General features: G+C 41.0%; 1 protein-coding gene across 1 annotated transcript in view; it reads left to right on the top strand.

Annotated features, from left to right (window-relative positions):
- The window catches only part of KIF26B (kinesin family member 26B), a 546719-nt gene that overhangs the window by 491555 nt on the left and 34773 nt on the right, over positions 1 to 20391 (top strand). The window contains exons 11-12 of the mRNA XM_082249575.1: positions 13568 to 13730; positions 14393 to 17753. Of these exons, the coding sequence (XP_082105701.1) occupies positions 13568 to 13730; positions 14393 to 17753 (3524 nt within the window). The remainder of the gene's footprint in view (positions 1 to 13567; positions 13731 to 14392; positions 17754 to 20391) is intronic.

The following is a 20391-nucleotide window of genomic DNA, read 5'->3' as shown; positions in this document are numbered from 1 at the left end:
AGCCTTGTAAATTTTAATTGCAGATACAGGGCACTGGGCAGGTCAGGGTTAATATGGTAACATCAATTACTCAGTGACAGTCAGTCAGTGTCAGTGTGGACTCGATCAGATTATACAGTGACAGACAGTCTCTCATAGTGGTGGTAGTAGGAGGCTGGAGGTGGACTAGTAGGAGCCTGGAAAGGAGCACAGCCGCATACATACATTACTCACTTGTGCACTGCAGCCCGCCCCACACATTCAGTGAGTCTTACTCTCCTCCCTAGTTTTTACAATGGCACATTCAGGAAGCCAATCACGCCGTGAGTAGCGGCACAGCGGAACCAATCAGGTGTGCAGGCACGCGATTGGTTCGCTGTGCAGCTAATCACGACGTGATTGGCTCCCTGAATGTGCCATTGAAAAAACTAGGGAGGAGAGTAAGACTCACTGAATGTGTGGGGCGGGTTGCAGTGCACGAGTGAGTAATGTATGTATGCTCACCGCTGAAGTGTCCCGGCTTCCCCTCCTAACACGGAAGTCTGTGAGTCCTCCTGTCCTCCTCCGAGTCCCTTCCCCCTGCCTATGTAAATATCGTAACCTCGGCGATATGAATATCGCCTACGGCTACAGAACGATAGTCGATATCATATCGACTATCGTTCAGCCCTATTGTTCGGCACAAATTTATTCGGCCTTTTTACTTATTCGGCCGAACACCGAAAGTGCTTTTTTTGCTATTTTCGGCCGAATAATGTTCGGTTGCCGAACATTCGGTGCATCCCTAATCTTTAAGAAATGGCTTTCTTCTTGCCACTCTTCCATAAAGGCCAGATTTGTGCAGTATACGACTGATTGTTGTCCTATGGACAGAGTATCCCACCTCAGCTGTAGATCTCTGCAGTTCATCCAGAGTGATCATGGGCCTCTTGGCTTCATCTCTCATCAGTCTTCTCCTTGTATGGGCTGAAAGTTTAGAGGGACGGCCAGGTCTTCGTAGATTTGCAGTGGTCTGATACTCCTTCCATTTCAATATTATAGCTTGCACAGTGCTTCTTGGGATGTTTAAAGCTTCTGAAATCTTTTTGTATCCAAATCCGGCTTTAAACTTCTCCACAACATTATCTCGGACCTGCCTGGTGTGTTCCTTGTTCTTCATGATGCTCTCTGCGCTTTAAACGGACCTCTGAGACTATCACAGTGCAGGTGCATTTATACTGAGACTTGATTACACACAGGTGGATTCTATTTATCATCATTAGTCATTTAGGTCAACATTGGATCATTCAGAGATTTTGCTGCACTGAAAGTAAAGGGGCTGAATAATTTTGCACGCCCAATTTATCAGTTTTTTTTTGTTAACAAAGTTTGAAATATCCAATAAACTTTGTTCCACTTCATGATTGTTTCCCACTTGTTGTAGATTCTTCACAAAAAATTACAGTTTTATATCTTTAGGTTTGAAGCCTGAAATGTGGCAAAAGGTCGCAAAGTTCAAGGGGGCCGAATACTTTCGCAAGGCACTGTATTAACTCAATACAGGTTAAACATTTATATTTATTTGATAAGTGGATTTGGGAGGGCCCAATAAAATATTTGGCCAGGGTCCAATCAGTATTAAAGACAGCCCTGAGTTTACTTTCTTAATAACTCTTTTCAGCTTAATCAAATCCCTTAAAAGTGGTTTACCTTTTCTTTTGACAGTTCCATTTTCAAATATCTCATAAATCTAAATATATATATAAAACATTCAACGCTACAGTATACAGTGTTTTATATAATAGATATCCTTTTATTGTCCTTCATCTTATTCCCCAGATCTGTTTTCATAAATTATTTTATAACGTACTGTATATATGCATTAAATGATTTTATATTGCATGAGCTAATATCATGATCTGTAAAAATCCAATTTTTTTTTTTTTAACCTACGCAGCGTTTTATCTTGTTAAAGAAGAAATAAAAACAAACAGCTTCATTTGTCGCCTGTGACAGCTCTGTGAATGTAGCCTGAGCAGCTTCTGAAAAATTAGAAAAAATACGCACAGGGAGAATATGAAAAGTGCTCATTTTTCTTCATCAGTGTCATGCTGTGAGAGGCTGCAGGAGAGTCTGAATTCATTAGTATGCACTCTCAGCTTTCTGATTAAAGTCAGTTCAACACAACCTAAATGTGTGCATTTAATTCTTTTAGCAAAGAATCTTCTAGTTTTTAAATGCTCAAGTGTCCATTTGCATGGTGTTTTGAAAAAGTAAAAACCCATGAAGGTTACAAATACCCAATCAAGTCCACCACATAGTACAATTAGTGCTAACTAATTTGATTTCAGGTTACTGAATTCTAAAAATGATTGCCACACATAACTGTCCTTTGCACAGGATTGTTGCATTTTACACCTGTTTTTGTTTTTAAAGCGGTTGTAAACCCTAAAATAAAAAAAAAAAAACCTGCAAGACAAAGGCATAATGAGCTAGTATGCATCGCATACTAGCCCATTATGTGTAACTTACCTTAGAACGAAGCCCCGACACAGACCCCCGGACATCGCTGCGATGATCCCTCGCCGTCTCTTCCGGGTTCGGTGGCTTCGGCGCGGTGATTGGCCGGAAAAGACGGCTCCGGCGCGATAATTGGCCGGAGCCGCGATGACGTCACTCCCGCGCATGCTCCCGGAAAAAAAATGGAAGGTCTCCCCGGACCTTCAGAGCGCATGCGCCACTCGCGCGAGCGGCTGCATGCACTGTAAATATCTCCTAAACCATGCCGGTTTAGGAGATATTATTTGTACCTACAGGTAAGCCTTATTATAGGCTTACCTGTAGGTAAAAGTTTCAAAGAGCGGGATACTACCGCTTTAACCACTTTAAAACTAGAAGGATTTGCTCCCTTAATGACCAGGCCCTATTTTGCAATTTGGCATTGCGTTACTTTAACGGACAATTGCGCGGTAGCGCGGCGCTGTACCCAAATAAAATTGACGTCCTTTTTTCCCACAAATAGAGCTTTCTTTTGGTGTTATTTGATCACCTGTGCGATTTTTTTTGCGCTATAAACAAAAAAATAGCGACAATTTTGAAAAAAAAAACTATTTTTCACATTCTGCTATATAACATTCTCAAAAAAAAAAAATCAAAAAATCTAAATTTTTTAACATTTTAGGCCAATTTGTTTTCTGCTACATATTTTGGTAAAAAAAAAAAATCACAATAAGCGTATTTTAATTGGTTTGCGCAAAAGTAATTGCATCTACTAACTATGGGAAAGATTTATGTCATTTTTTCTTGTTTTTTTTTTACTAGCAATGGCGGTGATCTGCGATTTTTTGCAGGACTGCGACATTGCTGCGACAGATCTGACCCCTAACTGACATTACTACAGTTATCAGTGCTAAAAATATGCACTGGTACTGTAATAATGACACTGGCAGGGAAGGGGTTAACCCTGTGGTTGATCAAGGGGTTAAATGTGAGCCAAGGGGAGTGATTCGGGGGGGGGCGTGGCTTCTGAAATGACTTGTGGTCCTATATAGAAGGTTCACATGGGCTCTATGATCATTCCAGGGAGAAGAACTGTCGGCTGTGTTTACAACAACCCACCGTCCTTCTCTCTCAGCAGGGAGCGATCGCGGGTGTTAGGCGGCAATCAGAGCCGCCTGACACACACATCGGCTTCCCCGCCGATGATCGGGGCGGGAGCGCGCCGCCGTCAGGACGCACTCGCCCCCTAGCTGCCACCAGGTGAGCAACGTATCCGTACGTTGTTTTGCCTGTACGAGCCACTCTGCCGCCGTACATATACAGTAAGCAGTCGGCAAGTGGTTTATAAGTGCATACAGTAATACAATCCTGAGACAATATATCCCATTCAATAGCAAGTTTCGAATAGTACATAGGAGATGTAGCCCATGAGGGAGGAAAGGTGTTGGCACAAAAAGTGTATGAAGACCTCACGCACTACCAACACACCTAACCTATAATGTTTTTTTATGTGCTGCTGCTACCACCTACTATGTCTTCTCACATCCATAAAATTAAGATAATAATAACAGGGTATAGCGTTGCTCTATAGTGACAAAAGTTATTTAAAAAAATAAAAGGTGTATAAGTATATGTATTGTAAGGGATTAGCTCGGAGGTAGGCGTGGATGACCCCTTTGGGGGTGCGTTTTCACAGAGAGATAGCCGAGCAGTGGTTGCAAACAACACTTTGTTTTATTCATGCAATTTACTTCACACAATTGCAAGCCTCAAAACAGCCAAAATAAAATAAAACAAAATAAATCCTTGCCACTGTGGGCGGCTACCTTCTCACACACTGGAACCTATCTAATGAAGTCTGTCCCCAACCTACTGTTGGGCAGACTTTGCTGATCCTACAGCAGACTATCAATAGTCCATTTATAATCTCTTCACACAGCAAACAGTTCATTTAACACGTCCCTTTTCCTCTTCATATGGAACATGTCCCTTTGTTTCTTCACACTCTTCTCATTGAACACAGTTCATTTGCTTGTCTCTCCACATAGCAAGCAGTGCATTTATTTCTTTCCACATACAAATAGTTTCTCTTCTCACCTTGAGACGATCCAAGACCTCACTTCGAGTAGTCTTCACACTTGTTAACCCTCCTTAGCGCACATCACTTCAGGGGGTCTTCTCCCATGCTCACCAGCTTGTCGGGAGGCACTCATCTGTCTGTCCTCCTCTCCCAGCCCACACGGCGACAGGAGGCAGCAGTCCTTCTCCCATGCCCACACGGCGTCGGGAGGCACACGTATGTCTGTCCTCCTCTCCCAGCCCACATGGCGACAGGAGGCAGCAATCCATAGACTTCCTTTGGACAAATTATAGAGGCCTTAACTTCCTCATTCCGAACAGCTGAAGGCCTTTCAACTTTCTTAGACAGTTCTGGCTACCTCTGCAGCCGACACCCTATAGTAATTGGTGATTTGTCTAACCCAGGTGGAAGTGTAGCTCCTGTCTGTGACTACATTCACAGATTTACCTGACTTCCTGTCACAGTATTTTCAAAAAAAATAATTAATTTGTGAATAAATACACTGATGTGTTATAAATAAATACATTTCAAAATCTTTTACACTTATTATAATTCAGCCCCAAAAATTACCACAAAAATAATAATGTTGATAATACCACACTCCTACTGCTCCCAAAATATACTCTCACAGGGTCAATCACAATAAAGCTGAAGGTAGCACGCTCACTGTGACCAGTCCATATGCTAACAAATCTGTTCATAAACAAAGTCTATATTTCCAAGTACTACACTGTCCACTTTATTCATACATATCCACTCCTGAATGACCGTGTTACACCCATGGCCCGCTTCTGTGCACTTAAATGCTCAACTCTGATATTGGAACTATACAAATTATATCATATTGGCCACACAGGCTTGTGATCCCTCACTGTGGATCATAAAGGAAATCAACCTCTCCTCCTTCCAGGATGCGAACTTTCAAGTGGGGGGAAAATAGTAGACAGTTTCCTTTAAAAGGTCCGGTTTTACATCTCCATAATGAAGAGTAACACTCCAAGGGAAAGAAACACATATTGCCAATAGTTCAATATTATTAAAAACAATATGCTGCTTTATTAAAATAAATATGCAATCACAAGTACAGGCAAAAGGTAAACTTTAAGGAAATACTCAGTAATGACCTGGAAAATGCAATTCACGGTAACTCACACCCACTTCCAGTTTAGATCCGTATCAGAAGTGACGGTACCAGCCCCAATGAATACATCCACACTTGAACTCCACTCTCAAAATTTGAGAGATCAGACTCATGGAAGATCTCAGAGCTCCACTAAATACATTCTATACCTACGAATGAGTTTGGGATCCATGGATGTGCTTCAAGGCTCTTGCTTCAAATGTCTCCCAGACCTTGTCCTATCCCTCCCCACATCCCTCTGCAGCTCACTGCTAAACTCCTAGGACTTCTTTACTCCTCTTTGTACTTAACATTTTTTTTCCTTTTTTCTCTCTTTCTGTTTTTCTGTTCTTAAATGCACCTTTATGTTGGTTTCTATAACAGCAGCACAGTCCCTTAACTACAATTCAACTGTAGAATTCAATTTTGGACGTGCCACACACACCCTAAAAAATGATCAAAGTTTGCAGTATAGGTATAGCAGGTTCCGTCCTACTGCCAGTCTGCCCCCTCTTACCCCCGTTTGCCAGTAATTCTCAGTTCTTAAAATTAAAGTATTAATACAGCATCTATAACAGTAGCTGCTATCAAAAAAGGCTATTTGAGTGTACAGTCAGGCCCATAAATATTGGGACATTGATACAATTCTAATCTTTTTGTCTCTATACACCACCACAATGGATTTAAAATGAAACAAACAAGATGTGCTTTAACTGCAGACTTTCAGCTTTAATTTGAGGGTATTTACATCCAAATCAGGTGAACAGTGTAGGAATTACAACAGTTTGTATATGTGCCTCCCACTTTTTAAGGGACCAAAAGTAATGGGACAGATTAACAATCATAAATCAAACTTTCACTTTTTAATACTTGGTTGCAAATCCTTTGCTGTCAATTAGAGCCTGAAGTCTGGAACGCATAGACATCACCAGACACTGAGTTTCATCCCTGGTGATGCTCTGCCAGGCCTCTACTGCAACTGTCTTCAGTTGCTGCTTGTTCTTGGGGCATTTTCCCTGCAGTTTTGTCTTCAGCAAGTGAAATGCATGCTCAAGCGGATTCAGGTCAGGGGATTTACTTGGCCATTACATAACATTCCACTTCTTTCCCTTAAAATCTCTTTGGTTGCTTTCGCAGTATGCTTCGGGTCATTGTCCATCTGCACTGTGAAGCGCCGTCTAATGAGTTCTGAAGCATTTGGCTGAATATGAGCAGATAATATTGCCCGAAACACTTCAGAATTCCTCCTGCTGCTTTTGTCAGCAGTCACATCATCAATAAATACAAGAGAACCAGTTCCATTGGCAGCCATACATGCCCACGCCGCGACACTAACACCACCATGCTTCACTGATGAGGTGGTATGCTTTGGGTCATGAGCAGTTCCTTTCCTTCTCCATACTCTTCTCTTCCCATCACTCTGGTACAAATTGATCTTGGTCTCATCTGTCCATAGGATGTTGTTCCAGAACTGTGAAAGCTTTTTTAGATGTTGTTTGGCAAACTCTAATCTGGCCTTCCTGTTTTTGAGGCTCACCAATGGTTTACATCTTGTGGTGAACCCTCTGTATTCACTCTGGTGAAGTCTTCTCTTGATTGTTGACTTTGACACACATACACCTACCTCCTGGAGAGTGTTCTTGATCTGGCCAACTGTTGTGAAGGGTGTTTTCTCCACCAGGTAAATAATTATTTGGTCATCCACCACAGTTGTTTTCCGTGGTCTTCCAGGTCTTTTGGTGTTGCTGAGCTCACCGGTGCATTCTTTCTTTTTAAGGATGTTCCAAACAGTTTATTTGGCCACACCTAATGTTTTTGCTATCTCTCTGATAGGTTTGTTTTGTTTTTTCAGCCTAATGATGGCTTGCTTCACTGATAGTGACAGCTCTTTGGAGCTCATATTGAGAGTTGACAGCAACATATTCCAAATGCAAATAGCACACTTGAAGTTAACTCTGGACCTTTTATCTGCTCCTTGTAAATGGGATAATGAGGGGATAACACACACCTGGCCATTAAACAGCTGAGCAGCCAATTGTCCCATTACTTTTGGCCCCTTAAAAAGTGGGAGGCACATACACAAACTGTTGTAATTCCTACACCTTTCACCTGATTTGGATGTAATTACCCTCAAATTAAAGCTGAAAGTCTACAGTTAAAGCACATCTTGTTTGTTTCATTTCACATCCATTGTGGTGGTGTATAGAGCCAAAAAGATTAGAATTGTGTCCCTGTCCCAATATTTATGGACCTGACTGTAAATCAACACTGTTCAGAGGTGAAATAGAGGGATACCAAGTAACACTGAAAAAAGTAAATAATTAAAAAAAAATTGTCACTATTGGACCCCGTTCACACTGGGGCGACCTGTCAGGCGACCTGGTCGCCTGACAGGTCGCCGTAGGTCGCCTGCCATAGAGAAGCTGTGGACCCGTTCTAATAGGAGCGACACAAGGAGCTGCGCACCGCGACCTGTGAGGTCGCCCCGGCAAGTAGCGTCGCCCCAGTGTGAACGGGGTCTTAAACCCCTATTAACTCTTGGGTTATATTCACACTGGTGATTTAGGCGGTGTGGACAGTCGCAAATAACTGCGGCCATCGGTAACCTGCGGCCAACAGGAGTTGCATCTAGCCACTCACAGCAGCAATAGGAATCAAAAGATTTCTACCTCTGCAATTCTCACTGGTCATCCAACGCACCCTAATGCACCTAAAATCGCACATGACACTTTTTTTGATATGCAGTGATTTACCTAATATTATTGCATCACTAGGGTCCTCACTCTTTGAAATACCACTAGTTTCTGTCTGGCACTAATTGTTAGTTTTTATGAGGTATTTATTGAGCTGAAAAAAGTGACATTTTTGCTGGATGATTTGTAGGGAAAAATATTAATTCATGTATATGGATGGAATTTTTTGATGAGAAAATGATTGTGAAATAAAATAACAAACCTAGCTGACTTGACTTATATGTCTTGGGAATTGACCATGAGCTATGATGGGGAATGCTGAACTACAGTATACACTGTATGAATTTTATGCCACTGTAGACATTTGTCTGTGACATTTGTGGTAATGTTTGTATGTCATGTAAGTAATATTTCTCTTTACACAGAACTAAAGAAGACAGTTGATAGGATTCCCTGCTCCTTGTCCCCTGTGACTAGCACATTGATGTCATTTTTAGGGCCAACATGCTTAGATCTTGTTTTTAGTGCTCCTTAAGAGGAACTCTGGTCAGGTTTTTTATAAATAAAAGTCAGCAGCTAAAATACTGTAGCTGGTGACTTTTAATAAAAAGATACTTACCAGTCCAGAGATCCAGCAATGTCTTCACCCTGTTCTTTGTTGGTCTTTAGGTCCCTGGCACCGCCATGTTGATTGTGGGAAGCTGGCTGTGGCTCCCTGTGGCTTAACAGCTGGCTCCCCACTGTGCATTCGTGAGTTGCACTGCTCCTTCTGAATGGTGCTGCAGCCACCATATATTATGTTGTGTTTTTGGATTCAAATACACTTTGCTGCAGCTATTCAGGTTCAAACTATAGCTAGATATTGATTTTTGTAATTGGGCCTGATGGTTCTTATCTGACTAATGAGGGCATCATATATACAACACAAGTAAGAATGTGTAAACTGCCAGATATATGCTATTATATTAACAGCACTGAGAGCAGACATTCTTGTGCGAAAGGTATACATAATTCTTACTGTAGATATGCAAGTGCCCATTTCCGAAGCCATCTAATTAACAATGCCATGTGATAATGAATTTTGAGATTCTTCATTGTGAGGAGCGAAGCAAGAGATAACATGGAAGCAGTATGAGCTGCATTTAGAGCCTAAATAGCTACAGAGATGCTGATAAATGTAATTAATGGTTTCTTAATAAAACTTCCCTAGTGGATTTATTAGAAAATGTATATTCATTATAAACCAGCTTTTATCAACAGAGCAGGATTTAAATGTAGTATAAATTGTCTTGTGATAAAAGGGGCAAGTATTGTTCAGGACTAGTAAATTAGCTAAATGCTTGTATATGTTTTATAGTATATAGGAAAGTATTGGTTCTAAAGTCATTAATGCACTGAAAACCTAATCTGTGTTTATTCACATCAGTTTCAATTAACAAGTTAATTGAGCTTGTCATACTTTACAATGCACATAGAATCAAATGATTTAGATGTACATACCCTCAAATTAAACCTGAGAGTGTGCACTTTCAGCCCATATCTATTATATAACTATAGCTTGAATATGTTTTGGTAAATATCTAGAAAAATCTAAAATTGTGCCTGTGTTCAAATATAAATATACCTAACTACATACATATAAATATATATATATACAGCATCTCAAAAAAGTGAGTACACCCCCTCACATTTTTGTAAATATTTTATTATATCTTTTGATGTGACAACACTGAAGAAATGACACTTTTCTACAATGTAAAGTAGTGAGTGTACAGCTTATATAACAGTGTAAATTTGCTGTCCCCTCGAAATAACTCAACACATGGCCATTAATGTCTAAGCCGCTGACAACAAAAGTGAGTGCACCCCTAAGTGAAAGTGTCCAAATTGGGTGCAAAGTGTCAATATTTTGTGTGTCCACCATTATTTTCCAAAACTGCCTTAACCCTCCTGGGCATGGAGTTCACCAGAGCTTCACAGGTTGTCACTGGAGTCTTCCTTCACTACTCCATGACGACATCATGGAGCTGGTGGATGTTAGAGACCTTGCACTCCTCCACCTTCTGTTTTAGGATGCCCCACAGATGCTCAATAGGGTTTAGGTCTGGAGACATGCTTGGCCAGTCCATTACCTTTACCCTCAGCTTCTTTAGCAAGTCAGTGGTCATCTTGGAGGTGTGTTTGGGGTTGTTATCATCTTGGAATACTGCCCTGCGGCCCAGTCTTCGAAAGGGAGGACATCATGCTCTGCTTCAGTACGTCACAGTACATATTGGCAATCATGGTTCCCTCAATGAACTGTAGCTCCCCAGTGCCGGCAGCACTCATGCAGCCCCAGACCATGACACTCCCACCACCATGCTTGACTGTAGGCAAGACACACTTGACTTTGTTGTCCTCACCTGGTTACTGCCACACACGCCTAACACCATCTGAACCAAATAATATCTTGGTCTCATCAGACCACAGGACATGGTTCCAGTAATCCATGTCCCTAGTCTGCTTGTCTTCAGCAAACTGTTTGCGGGCTTTCTTGTGCATCATTTTTAGAAGAGGCTTCCTTCTGAGACAACAGCCATGCAGACCAATTTGATGCAGTGTGTGGCATATGGTCTGAGCACTGACAGGCTGACCCCCCCACTCCTTCAACCTCTGCAGCAATGCTGGCAGCACTAATGTGTCTATTTTCCAAAGACAACCTCTGGATATGACGCTGAGCACGTGCACTCAACTTCTTTGGTTGACCATGGCGAGGCCTGTTCTGAGTGGAACCTGTCCTGTTAAACCGCTGTATGGTCTTGGCCACCGTGCTATAGCTCAGTTTCAGGGTCTTGGCAATATTCTTATAGCCTAGGCCATCTTTATGTAAATTCTTTTTTTTCAGATCCTCAGAGAGTTCTTTGCCATGAGGTGCCATGTTGAACTTCCAGTGACCAGTCTGAGAAAGTGAGAGTGATAACACCAAATTTAACACACCTGCTCCCCATTCACACCTGAGACCTTGTAACACTAACAAGTCACATGACATCAGGGAGGGAAAATGGCTAATTGGGCCAAATGTGGACATTGTCACTTTGGGGTGTACTCACTTTTGTTGCCAGTGGTTTAGACATGAATGACTGTGTGTTGAGTTATTTTGAGGGGACAGCAAATTTACACTGTTAGAGAAGCTGTACACTCACTACTTTACATTGTAGCAAAGTGTAATTTCTTCAGTGTTGTCACATGAAAAGATATAATAAAATATTTACAAAAATGTGAGGGGTGTACCCACTTTTGTGAGATACTGTATCTACAATGAGGTTTTTTTTTAATTCTATTTTTTCATTTGGATATTTTTTTTATGTATTTACTGTTTATTTATGTGTCTTTTAAATGTTCATTTAGGGATAGTCCTGCCCCATCTTTGGTTCAGTTGTAGCATAAGAACTGCAATACGCAGCTCCTTTTATCTTGATGAATTGCATTGCTGTCCATGTGAAACTGCAATATGCTCACACCCGAGTACAGTAAAAAGCAGGCAAGAATTCTCCAGTTGCAGCATCTATATTTCACACATGAACAGATTATAGTAAACCACTGCCCCAGGTTTCCTGTATCAGGATGGCTCCTTTCTCTTGTACAATCCTTTGGAGCCACCTTTGCATGTAGGGACTAGAGTTATGTCTCCCTACACTGTGTGCATCAATAGAAACACACAGTCCCGTAGCCTAGGATGCCAAGGCACTCCTTCTGTTCCTCCCTACCTTCCCCCACCCCCTTCTCCAAGTCAACAAACTGGATGGAGACTGCACTTTGTACTGTTAAAACTTTCCTGTGAAGATTAGAAGTTCAGGGAAGCAATATTGAGAGCAAAAGAGCCAGTAGCATTGATAGCTGTACACTGGAAGGGGGTAAGAATTTTAACAAATAGTATACTGGGAAAGGTTTGTTTTACTGTGCGTAATGTGTTCAGCTAAAATGCTGAGGGTTTATTACTACTTTAGTGTGCATGTGCTTTTGGAAAGTGTATATGGGCCCCAAATGTTTTGGCCTGACTTTTCACTGTGCATTTCAATGCAACATAGACAGACTTTGAACTGAAACCCCAAATGAGCTCATGTGCTACTTTATGTTGCTGTGTAATTGGGTATTAAATGATTATAGCACATAAAGTGAATGCCCTAAACATATCTTACTTAAATGACTCATTTATTCTTGTAATTCCTTTGCTATTTACAATATTTAAAAGGGTTTTAAATCCTAAACTTTTTTTTATCCCAAGGCATTCCCTGCATTAAGGTAAAAAATGTCCCAGTTCCTGTATCGCCCCCTCACCCCCCCCCCCCCTTATACTTACCTGACCTCTCACTCAATTCAGCTCTGTGCCTGTCTGTAGTGGCTCTCCCCATGCTCATAGGCTTTGCAGAGGCAGTGGTTCCCGCTGCTGTTCGTCAAAACCAGGGACAAGGGGGCAGGGCTGAGTCGTGCTGTCTGTTTCTATGGACACAGGCAACGCAGCTCAGAATCAAACCCACATGTGTGCCACCATAGAAATCAGCTTCCTATAGTGGCACACCGAGAAAAGGAGTAGCCAGGAGTGCCAGCAGGGACCTCAGAAGAGAAGGATCAAGGCCACTCTGTGCAATTCTATTGCACAGAGCAGGTAAGTATAAAATGTTTGATATATTAAAAAAAAAAAATACTTTAAAATCACTTAAGACTGATCTATAAAACAAATGAGACATGCATGTTAACTACAGCACACATTCAGTCTCCAGCTGTTAGTTTTCTAATGCAAGGTGAAAGGTGAAAAAAAAAATTATCTGAAGGGTTGACCTTGGCAGGACATACAGATATCAGTAATGTACATTTACAAAATGAAAAAATTGTGTGGCAAAACATAAAATATTGGCTAAGTAACCTGCTTTATAAAGCAAAGCTGCCAGCAATAAATTACAAGAGTTGAGTTGCCAGTAGTTTTTTTTATAGAGGTAAGATACAGTATCAAGTCATATGGTCAGGAATTGATTCAATTTTATAAAAAAAAAAAACCTAACTGACCTGTCCTTTATATTTCTCATTGCTTAGATGGGATGCCATGTGATTCTGCAGCATGAAGCTGATTAGCATGCCATTAGGGAAAGGGAAAAAACTTCAGGGCTCTGAAGTCATATCATGACAGTACAAGTGAAACATGTTTCACTAATGCAGCCTTAATTCATTTTGTTTCTGTAGAGAGAGCAAGCTCACAATGCTTCTTCGGGAATCTCTGGGGAACATGAACTGCCGCACAACAATGATAGCTCACATTTCAGCTGCTGCAGGAAACTACGCTGAGACGTTGTCCACTATCCAGATTGCTTCCCGAGTTCTGAGGATGAAGAAAAAGAAAACCAAGGTAAGGACTTGTGGAATAAATCAGTGGCCACTATTAAGATAAATACGTGGGAGGAAGTGTTCATTAATGTAACAGATTGGCTAGACACTCAAGGTTTTGGTTCTCTAAGATTTATGAGATTGACATAATATGTTATCATGTGTAAGGTAGATGCTCTTCTGAAGGACTATAGACCTAGAATTAGGCTGGGTTTTATTCTTGCTGTGAACAATAGATTGTGAAATATTTTTCAACAGTTGCAGATATCGCACAGCTAACTTAAAACAGTTTCTTCCATTTTCAGCCCCATGACTTCATGATCTAGGACACATCTGCATTAACGTTTGCTAGAAGCAATAAAAGCGTGTTTAAGTGACCTAGAATTGTGACATTGATAATACTTTTATATATGAAATTAATTTATTTTAGAACAGATATTCGTACTTCAACTTTCTCAAGTGTATACACGCGTATTGATACATGTTTACAGGCCTTAATGAGTGTAACATGAATAGATTATTTTATAAATAACTTTTCAAAGGTTTGGTTCCATTCATTTATGAGCTAATAAAAGCTGTTAAATACCTGTTTACCAATGTAGCAATATGGATGTTTATGAATATGAAGATCAGTTTGTTTTCAGGTAATATAATTATCATATATGTGGTATCCCTATTTTACAGTATACTTCAAGTTCTTCTGGAGGAGAGAGTTCCTGTGAAGAAGGCCGAATGCGCAGGCCAACTCAGTTGAGACCATTCCATTCAAGAAATGTAGTTGATCCTGATTTTCCCCTGCTTAGTTTATCCAGTGACCCAGATTACTCTTCAAGCAGTGAACAGTCATGTGATACTGTTATTTATGTTGGTCCCAATGGAACAGCTTTATCTGACAAAGAACTCACAGATAATGAGGGACCACCAGACTTTGTTCCAATAGTTCCAGTTTTGCAGAAGACAAAAAATGAGACAAAGGTAGAGGAAGTACTTGAAGTAGCTCCTAGCAAGCCTGAAAAGGATTGTTTAAAGTGCAATACTTTTGCAGAACTGCAGGAAAGATTGGACTGTATTGATGGTAGTGAGGAAATAAATAGTTTCCCTTTTGAAGAGGTTCCTGCACAGTATAGTGGAGAGCAAACAACCAAAGGTTTGTGTCCAGTGGTTCAACCAAAAAACCTAATAGATTCAAATATAGAAGAAAGCATTTGTGAAAGTATACAGTCCGACAAGGAGATGAGAGAAAATAATACTGGAACAGCATACAAAATACAAAGAAACCACTCACCCGTTCCCTCTGGGCATGTCACTGACATATCTACACCATTATCTCCTAGGAGTGTTACGGGTAGTTGTGTACTGCACACTGGATCATCCCAGACGGTACAAAATTCCAGTTTGCAAGGAAGCAGAGAAAGCCTCAACAGTTGTGGATTTGTAGAAGGAAAACCAAGATCAATGGGATCACCAAGACTAGGAATAGCCAGTTTAGCTAAGACTTCAGAATACAAGCCACCCAACTCTCCTTCCCAAAGGTGTAAAGTTTATACCCAGAAAGGTGTATTACCAACTTCAGCACCCCCTCTAAATAAAGATGCAGGATCCCTTTTAGAATCTCTCCCACAACCAGAAATTCGAACTCCTCCTGTAGGAATGAGTCCACAGATCATGAAGAGATCTCTGTCTAATCCAAGCAGCTTTTCTGCAGAGTGTGCACTTGAAGATCAACAGACATCTGGTTCGGAAGACTCCAAAAAGGAAGTCATCAGTACAACCATGGTCACCGTGCAACAGCCTCTAGAGCTGAATGGAGAGGATGAGTTGGTTTTCACGTTAGTTGAAGAGTTAACTATTAGTGGAGTCCTGGACAATGGCCGCCCTACAAGTATAATCAGTTTTAACAGTGATTGTTCAGTGCAAGCTTTAGCTTCTGGGTCAAGACCTGTAAGTATTATAAGTAGCATAAGTGAGGACCTGGAATGTTATTCTAATTCTGCCCCAGTTTCTGAAGTCAGCATCACACAGTTCTTACCCCTTCCTAAGCCTGGAACAGATGAGAAATGTCAGGAAGGGAGTAGCAGACGGTCTTCCATCAGTTCCTGGTTGAGTGAAATGAGCACAGGTAGTGATGGAGAACAATCATGCCACAGTTTTATTGCTCAAGCATGTTATGGTCATGGAGAAGCAATGGCTGACCCTCCTATTTCAGAATTTACAAGCGCTTTGCAGAATATCAGTGTGATGTGTTCAAACAACAGACAGAAGCCAGGAGTGGACAAAGTGCTCATTCAGCCTGAAATGGCAGAAACAGTACAGAATAATGTATCCCCTATAAAGGGGTGCAAAATTTCTGCAGTAGGAAAAACCACAGTTACTATATCAAACACTTCAACTCTTGGTAGCTGTGAAAACTATGTTCCAATGAAAACAAACATCACCGTTTACCCCTGCATTGCAGTGAGTCCCTTTAAAACTCAAGAGACTAATGAATCCCTGCAAGGATTAAATCTGCCTGACAAATCTGCATACTCTGTAAAAAACAATGATGTTGATTGTAAAGTGGAAGCTGTATTTGATGATCCATGGCTAAAACGTGAAGATGGTATCAAGGGGGAAAACATTAATTCAATAGATGAAGGACAAATGCCTGAAGCTGCTAATTGTGTAACTGACCATGATGTGCATAAAAAACAAAATACCCAAGACAGATTAAGCAGCAGCAGTGGAGAAGCAATTCTCTCACCAATCTCTGAGAACCTAAGAAGAATTGTAGATGGATGTGAAATGACATTTTCCACACAAAGTCTCACCCATGTAACTGACTATTCACTGACAGGTAGCCTCCCTCGAGGTTTAGAAAGATTGTATAAGCTGGAGGAACAAGATGTTATGAGTAATGATGCTGAGATCAATTCTGTCCCTTCACTACAAACATCCAGATCTACTTTAGAAAGAAGAGTTGCATCTCCCAAACATTGTGTTCTAACTCGTCCCAAAGGAATTCCACCCCTGCCTCCAGTGAGGAAGTCAAGCCTAGATCATCGGAATAGAGCAAGTCCCCAGCACGCCGCAAGCAGCCCTTCAAAACAATCTCTCTCTTCCCTTCCTAGTCTTCCAGATGAACTTAGTGGAAAATTGTCAGGATTTAGCATGGACACCAGAAGCAACAGTAGTAGCAAGCTATTTAGTGCCAAACTTGAGCAGTTGGCTAGTAGGGCAAACTCATTAGGGACATCAAGTGGAAGTCATTATGAATGTCTATCTTTAGAAAGAGCTGGAAGCCTTTCATCAGTTAGTTCCAGAATGGTCTTTAGTAAAGACAGCACATTGCCAAGATCTGGGAGAAGTTTAAATCGAAATGTGATGTCATCTCCAACTAACACCCCACAGTCTGCTGGTACTTCACCTAAATGTAGCCCTTCAAAAATATCAGCAGTAAGCAAACTACTTGCTAGTCCTAAAGCTCGTAGCCTTTCAGCATCTGCAACCAAAACACTCAGCTTCTCAACCAAGTCACTCCCTCAGTCTGTTGGAAGAAGTTCAAGCCTACCTCCAAATGGTAAAAATATGTCTTGGTCTACACAATCTCTTAGTAGAAACAGAGGCTCTGGGCTTGCTTCCAAGCTGCCTCTAAGAGCTGTTAATGGCAGGATCTCAGAGCTACTCCAGGGAAGCACAGGTGGTCGAAGTGTGCATTCACGTGGAAATTCAGACTCAGATGAACGTGTAACTCACCATGCAGAGAAGCCTACTGTACACACACTGCCCTCCCCGTACAGCAAAATCACTCCCCCACGAAAACCCCACCGTTGCAGCAGTGGTCATGGCAGTGATAACAGCAGTGTGCTTAGTGGTGAGTTGCCACCTGCAATGGGAAAAACAGCCCTGTTTTACCACAGTGGAGGCAGCAGTGGTTATGAAAGCATGATGAGAGACAGTGAAGCCACAGGAAGTGGTTCCTCTGCACAAGACTCTATGAGTGAAAACAGTAGTTCTGTCAGTGGAAGGTGCCGGAGTCTAAAGTCCACAAAAAAACGTTCTAATACAGGTATGTTATTAATTTGCTATTTTAAAAAATATATATATATTAACACATTGGTAAAGGAAAGAAGGGTTTTTTTTGGTAGATGCTGTTGCCTCACTTCAATTAGTTTTCAAAGCTCACTCGGTTCTGTAATCTGAGAGTTTTTTCTTTATCAAGTAAAATCTGCCAACTTGGAGTGCTCTTGCAAAGCAAACAGGTATGCTATGAAGAAGGCGAAATGTAGCCGAAATGTTTTAGCATCTACTATTTTGTGTTTTACACTTGTATCCAATAAAAGATTTACTTTGCAAGAGCACTCTGAGTTGCCAGCTTTTACTTGATAAGGACTTTAGTTGAATGCTCCAGCCAGAGCACCAGTCTCCATCTCCTAGACTTCAGACACAGCTGTAGAGCTTGGGTAAATTCATTATTTATATTTCTGAGAGTTTTTTTTACCTTAAGCTATTCCCAGTTTCAAGGTAAACCTCCCCCCCCCCCATCCCTAAACATTTATCTGAGCCTATCAGCGATCCAGCACTGTGCAAAGCTGTGGTCCTCTCTCTTCACTTTCTGGTCTCACAGGCTCATGCTGTCAGTCAAATCCTGTGAGGGAGGGTATGGCTGAGCCATGCTGTGCATTTGTCTATGGACATACACAGCTCAGCATGGAAGAGCACTCGCTTGTGTTCCCTCATAGCCTGCTATGTGGACACATGCAGAAAAGTAGGAGTGGAGAGCGCCAGCAGGGGACTCCAGAGGAGGAAGTAAGGGATCTCTTTTTGCAATGCCATTGCACAGAGCAGGTAAGTATAGCATCTTTTTCTTTCTTACTTTAATTGAAAAAAAAAAAAAAAATAGGCTTTACAACCACTGTTAGTTGTCTTGTCTAATTTTCAGTAATGTAAAAGAGAAAAATATCCTATTCACCAATAGAAAAAATAGCTTAACACAAGAAGCTAAAAAACCTTGGACCAGCAGGGGAAATATTATGAAGGAGACTTATTCACATTGTACTGTCCAAGGAGAATCCTGCCAAATAAATGGGTGTTAAGCCATACGAACCTCCAATTGCAGTATGAAGTGAAACATTTAGCAGTGTTATTATTACCACTGCTAAATGTGACAGCTTCCACTTGATTTTTAGGGTGCCAGGACCAACTGGGCCCTAACAACCAGTGACTCATCTCTGCCTGACACATTCAGCTGTCAGCAAGGGATTCTACTGCTGCTAAACTAATCACTGCTAGCTTCCAGCCCCCATGCTGGGCAGCTCCCTTGACATGGACATCATTCAGAGAATACTTTGCAATTTTTTCAATGAATGCAAAGCATTCTCTGGTTTGATAAAAGTGGGTAGGTGACGTCAGCTGCTCAGCACAGGACCTGGGAGCTAGCAGCGATCACTGTAGTAGTAGTGCTTCTGTGATTACCAGCTTTCACAGGGATTGGCCAGGTATGGTACATGCATGCTTACATTGGTCCAAGCTAAAATAAGCAAAAAATAGCCATACCTGGAATTCAGTTTCTAAACTGAAGAAATAATAAGTTTGTAGGGTGTTGATTATTTAAGTGTGCACATATTTAAATCTAGATTTATATTTTGTTAATAATTTAACAATGACCTTTCTTTCTTATTTAAAGCCAGGATTTTGTAAGTAGTTTTGAATAGAATAATGATGAGTTCAGATGACAATCAAGTTGTTATTGCTCTCAGTGGCTCATTTGGGGAGATTCCCTTCAGTAATCACCTATGACACCAGAAAATGAATGTGAACAGGGGTCACCTGGGTCCTGGAGATGCATGCAACAATAAAAGCAGACTAAAGCCCCGTACACACGATCAGATTATCGAACGATCTGTTGTCCGTTTTTTGTGGCATGCTAGTCTGATGTGGAAAGTAAAGAGGTTATTTTCATACGAATTTTCCCATACGACAGAATTCTACTTCAGAAGTGATGTCATGTGTTGGATTGTTTTGTATGTGTTCTTTCGTCTCTGAGCATGCCTAGTCTTGCTCTTAAGATTTTTTTCCATCAAAATCTGTACTAATGAGACGAAAATCGGAAGTTGTTTTGACGGACGACAAAAATTATATAGCCTGCACATCAGGATTTTGTCAGCCGAAAAGTCAGAGTCGGCTGTCCAAAGCACCATACTAACAATCCGAAAATCGGCAGATCGGTCATTGGACGAAATTTCCCTTCAGATTTTCTTATCGTATGTACGCGCCTTAAGGTTCTAACTTATGTCCCCATTGGTGAGACATCCCATCACTTCCTGACCCTTTTACTTTATGTCAATGAGAAATGTATTTAAACAAAAACAATGTGCAGTAAAAGCCTGTGAAAGGTTCTAACTCTTCCCAAAAAAGAAAAATGCTTGGAGTTGGGCTTTAATACAAATGTTTAATTAAAATGTTGTTTTTTATAAAATCTTGCAAGCATAGTGGGATGTACAAAATCACAAATACACAATTTAATTCTACAGGCAGACTTATTTCAGAAAATGCATGATTTGGTCTGGCAGCGAAAGGGTTGTAAATTGACATCTAATGATCAATTGATGCATGCTGTTCAAATGATGCCTTAGTTTCAAAACACTTTGATGATAATTAGGCAGTATATAATTAGGCAGAACAGTTAGCCTGGGACACCAGATGGA

This window comes from Pelophylax lessonae (genome assembly GCF_965119305.1).
Source record: "Pelophylax lessonae genome assembly, chromosome: 3".
In the NCBI taxonomy this organism is placed as follows: Eukaryota; Metazoa; Chordata; class Amphibia; order Anura; family Ranidae; genus Pelophylax; species Pelophylax lessonae.
Note: the sequence above shows the minus strand (reverse complement) of the source record. Positions and strands in the feature narration are given on the sequence as shown.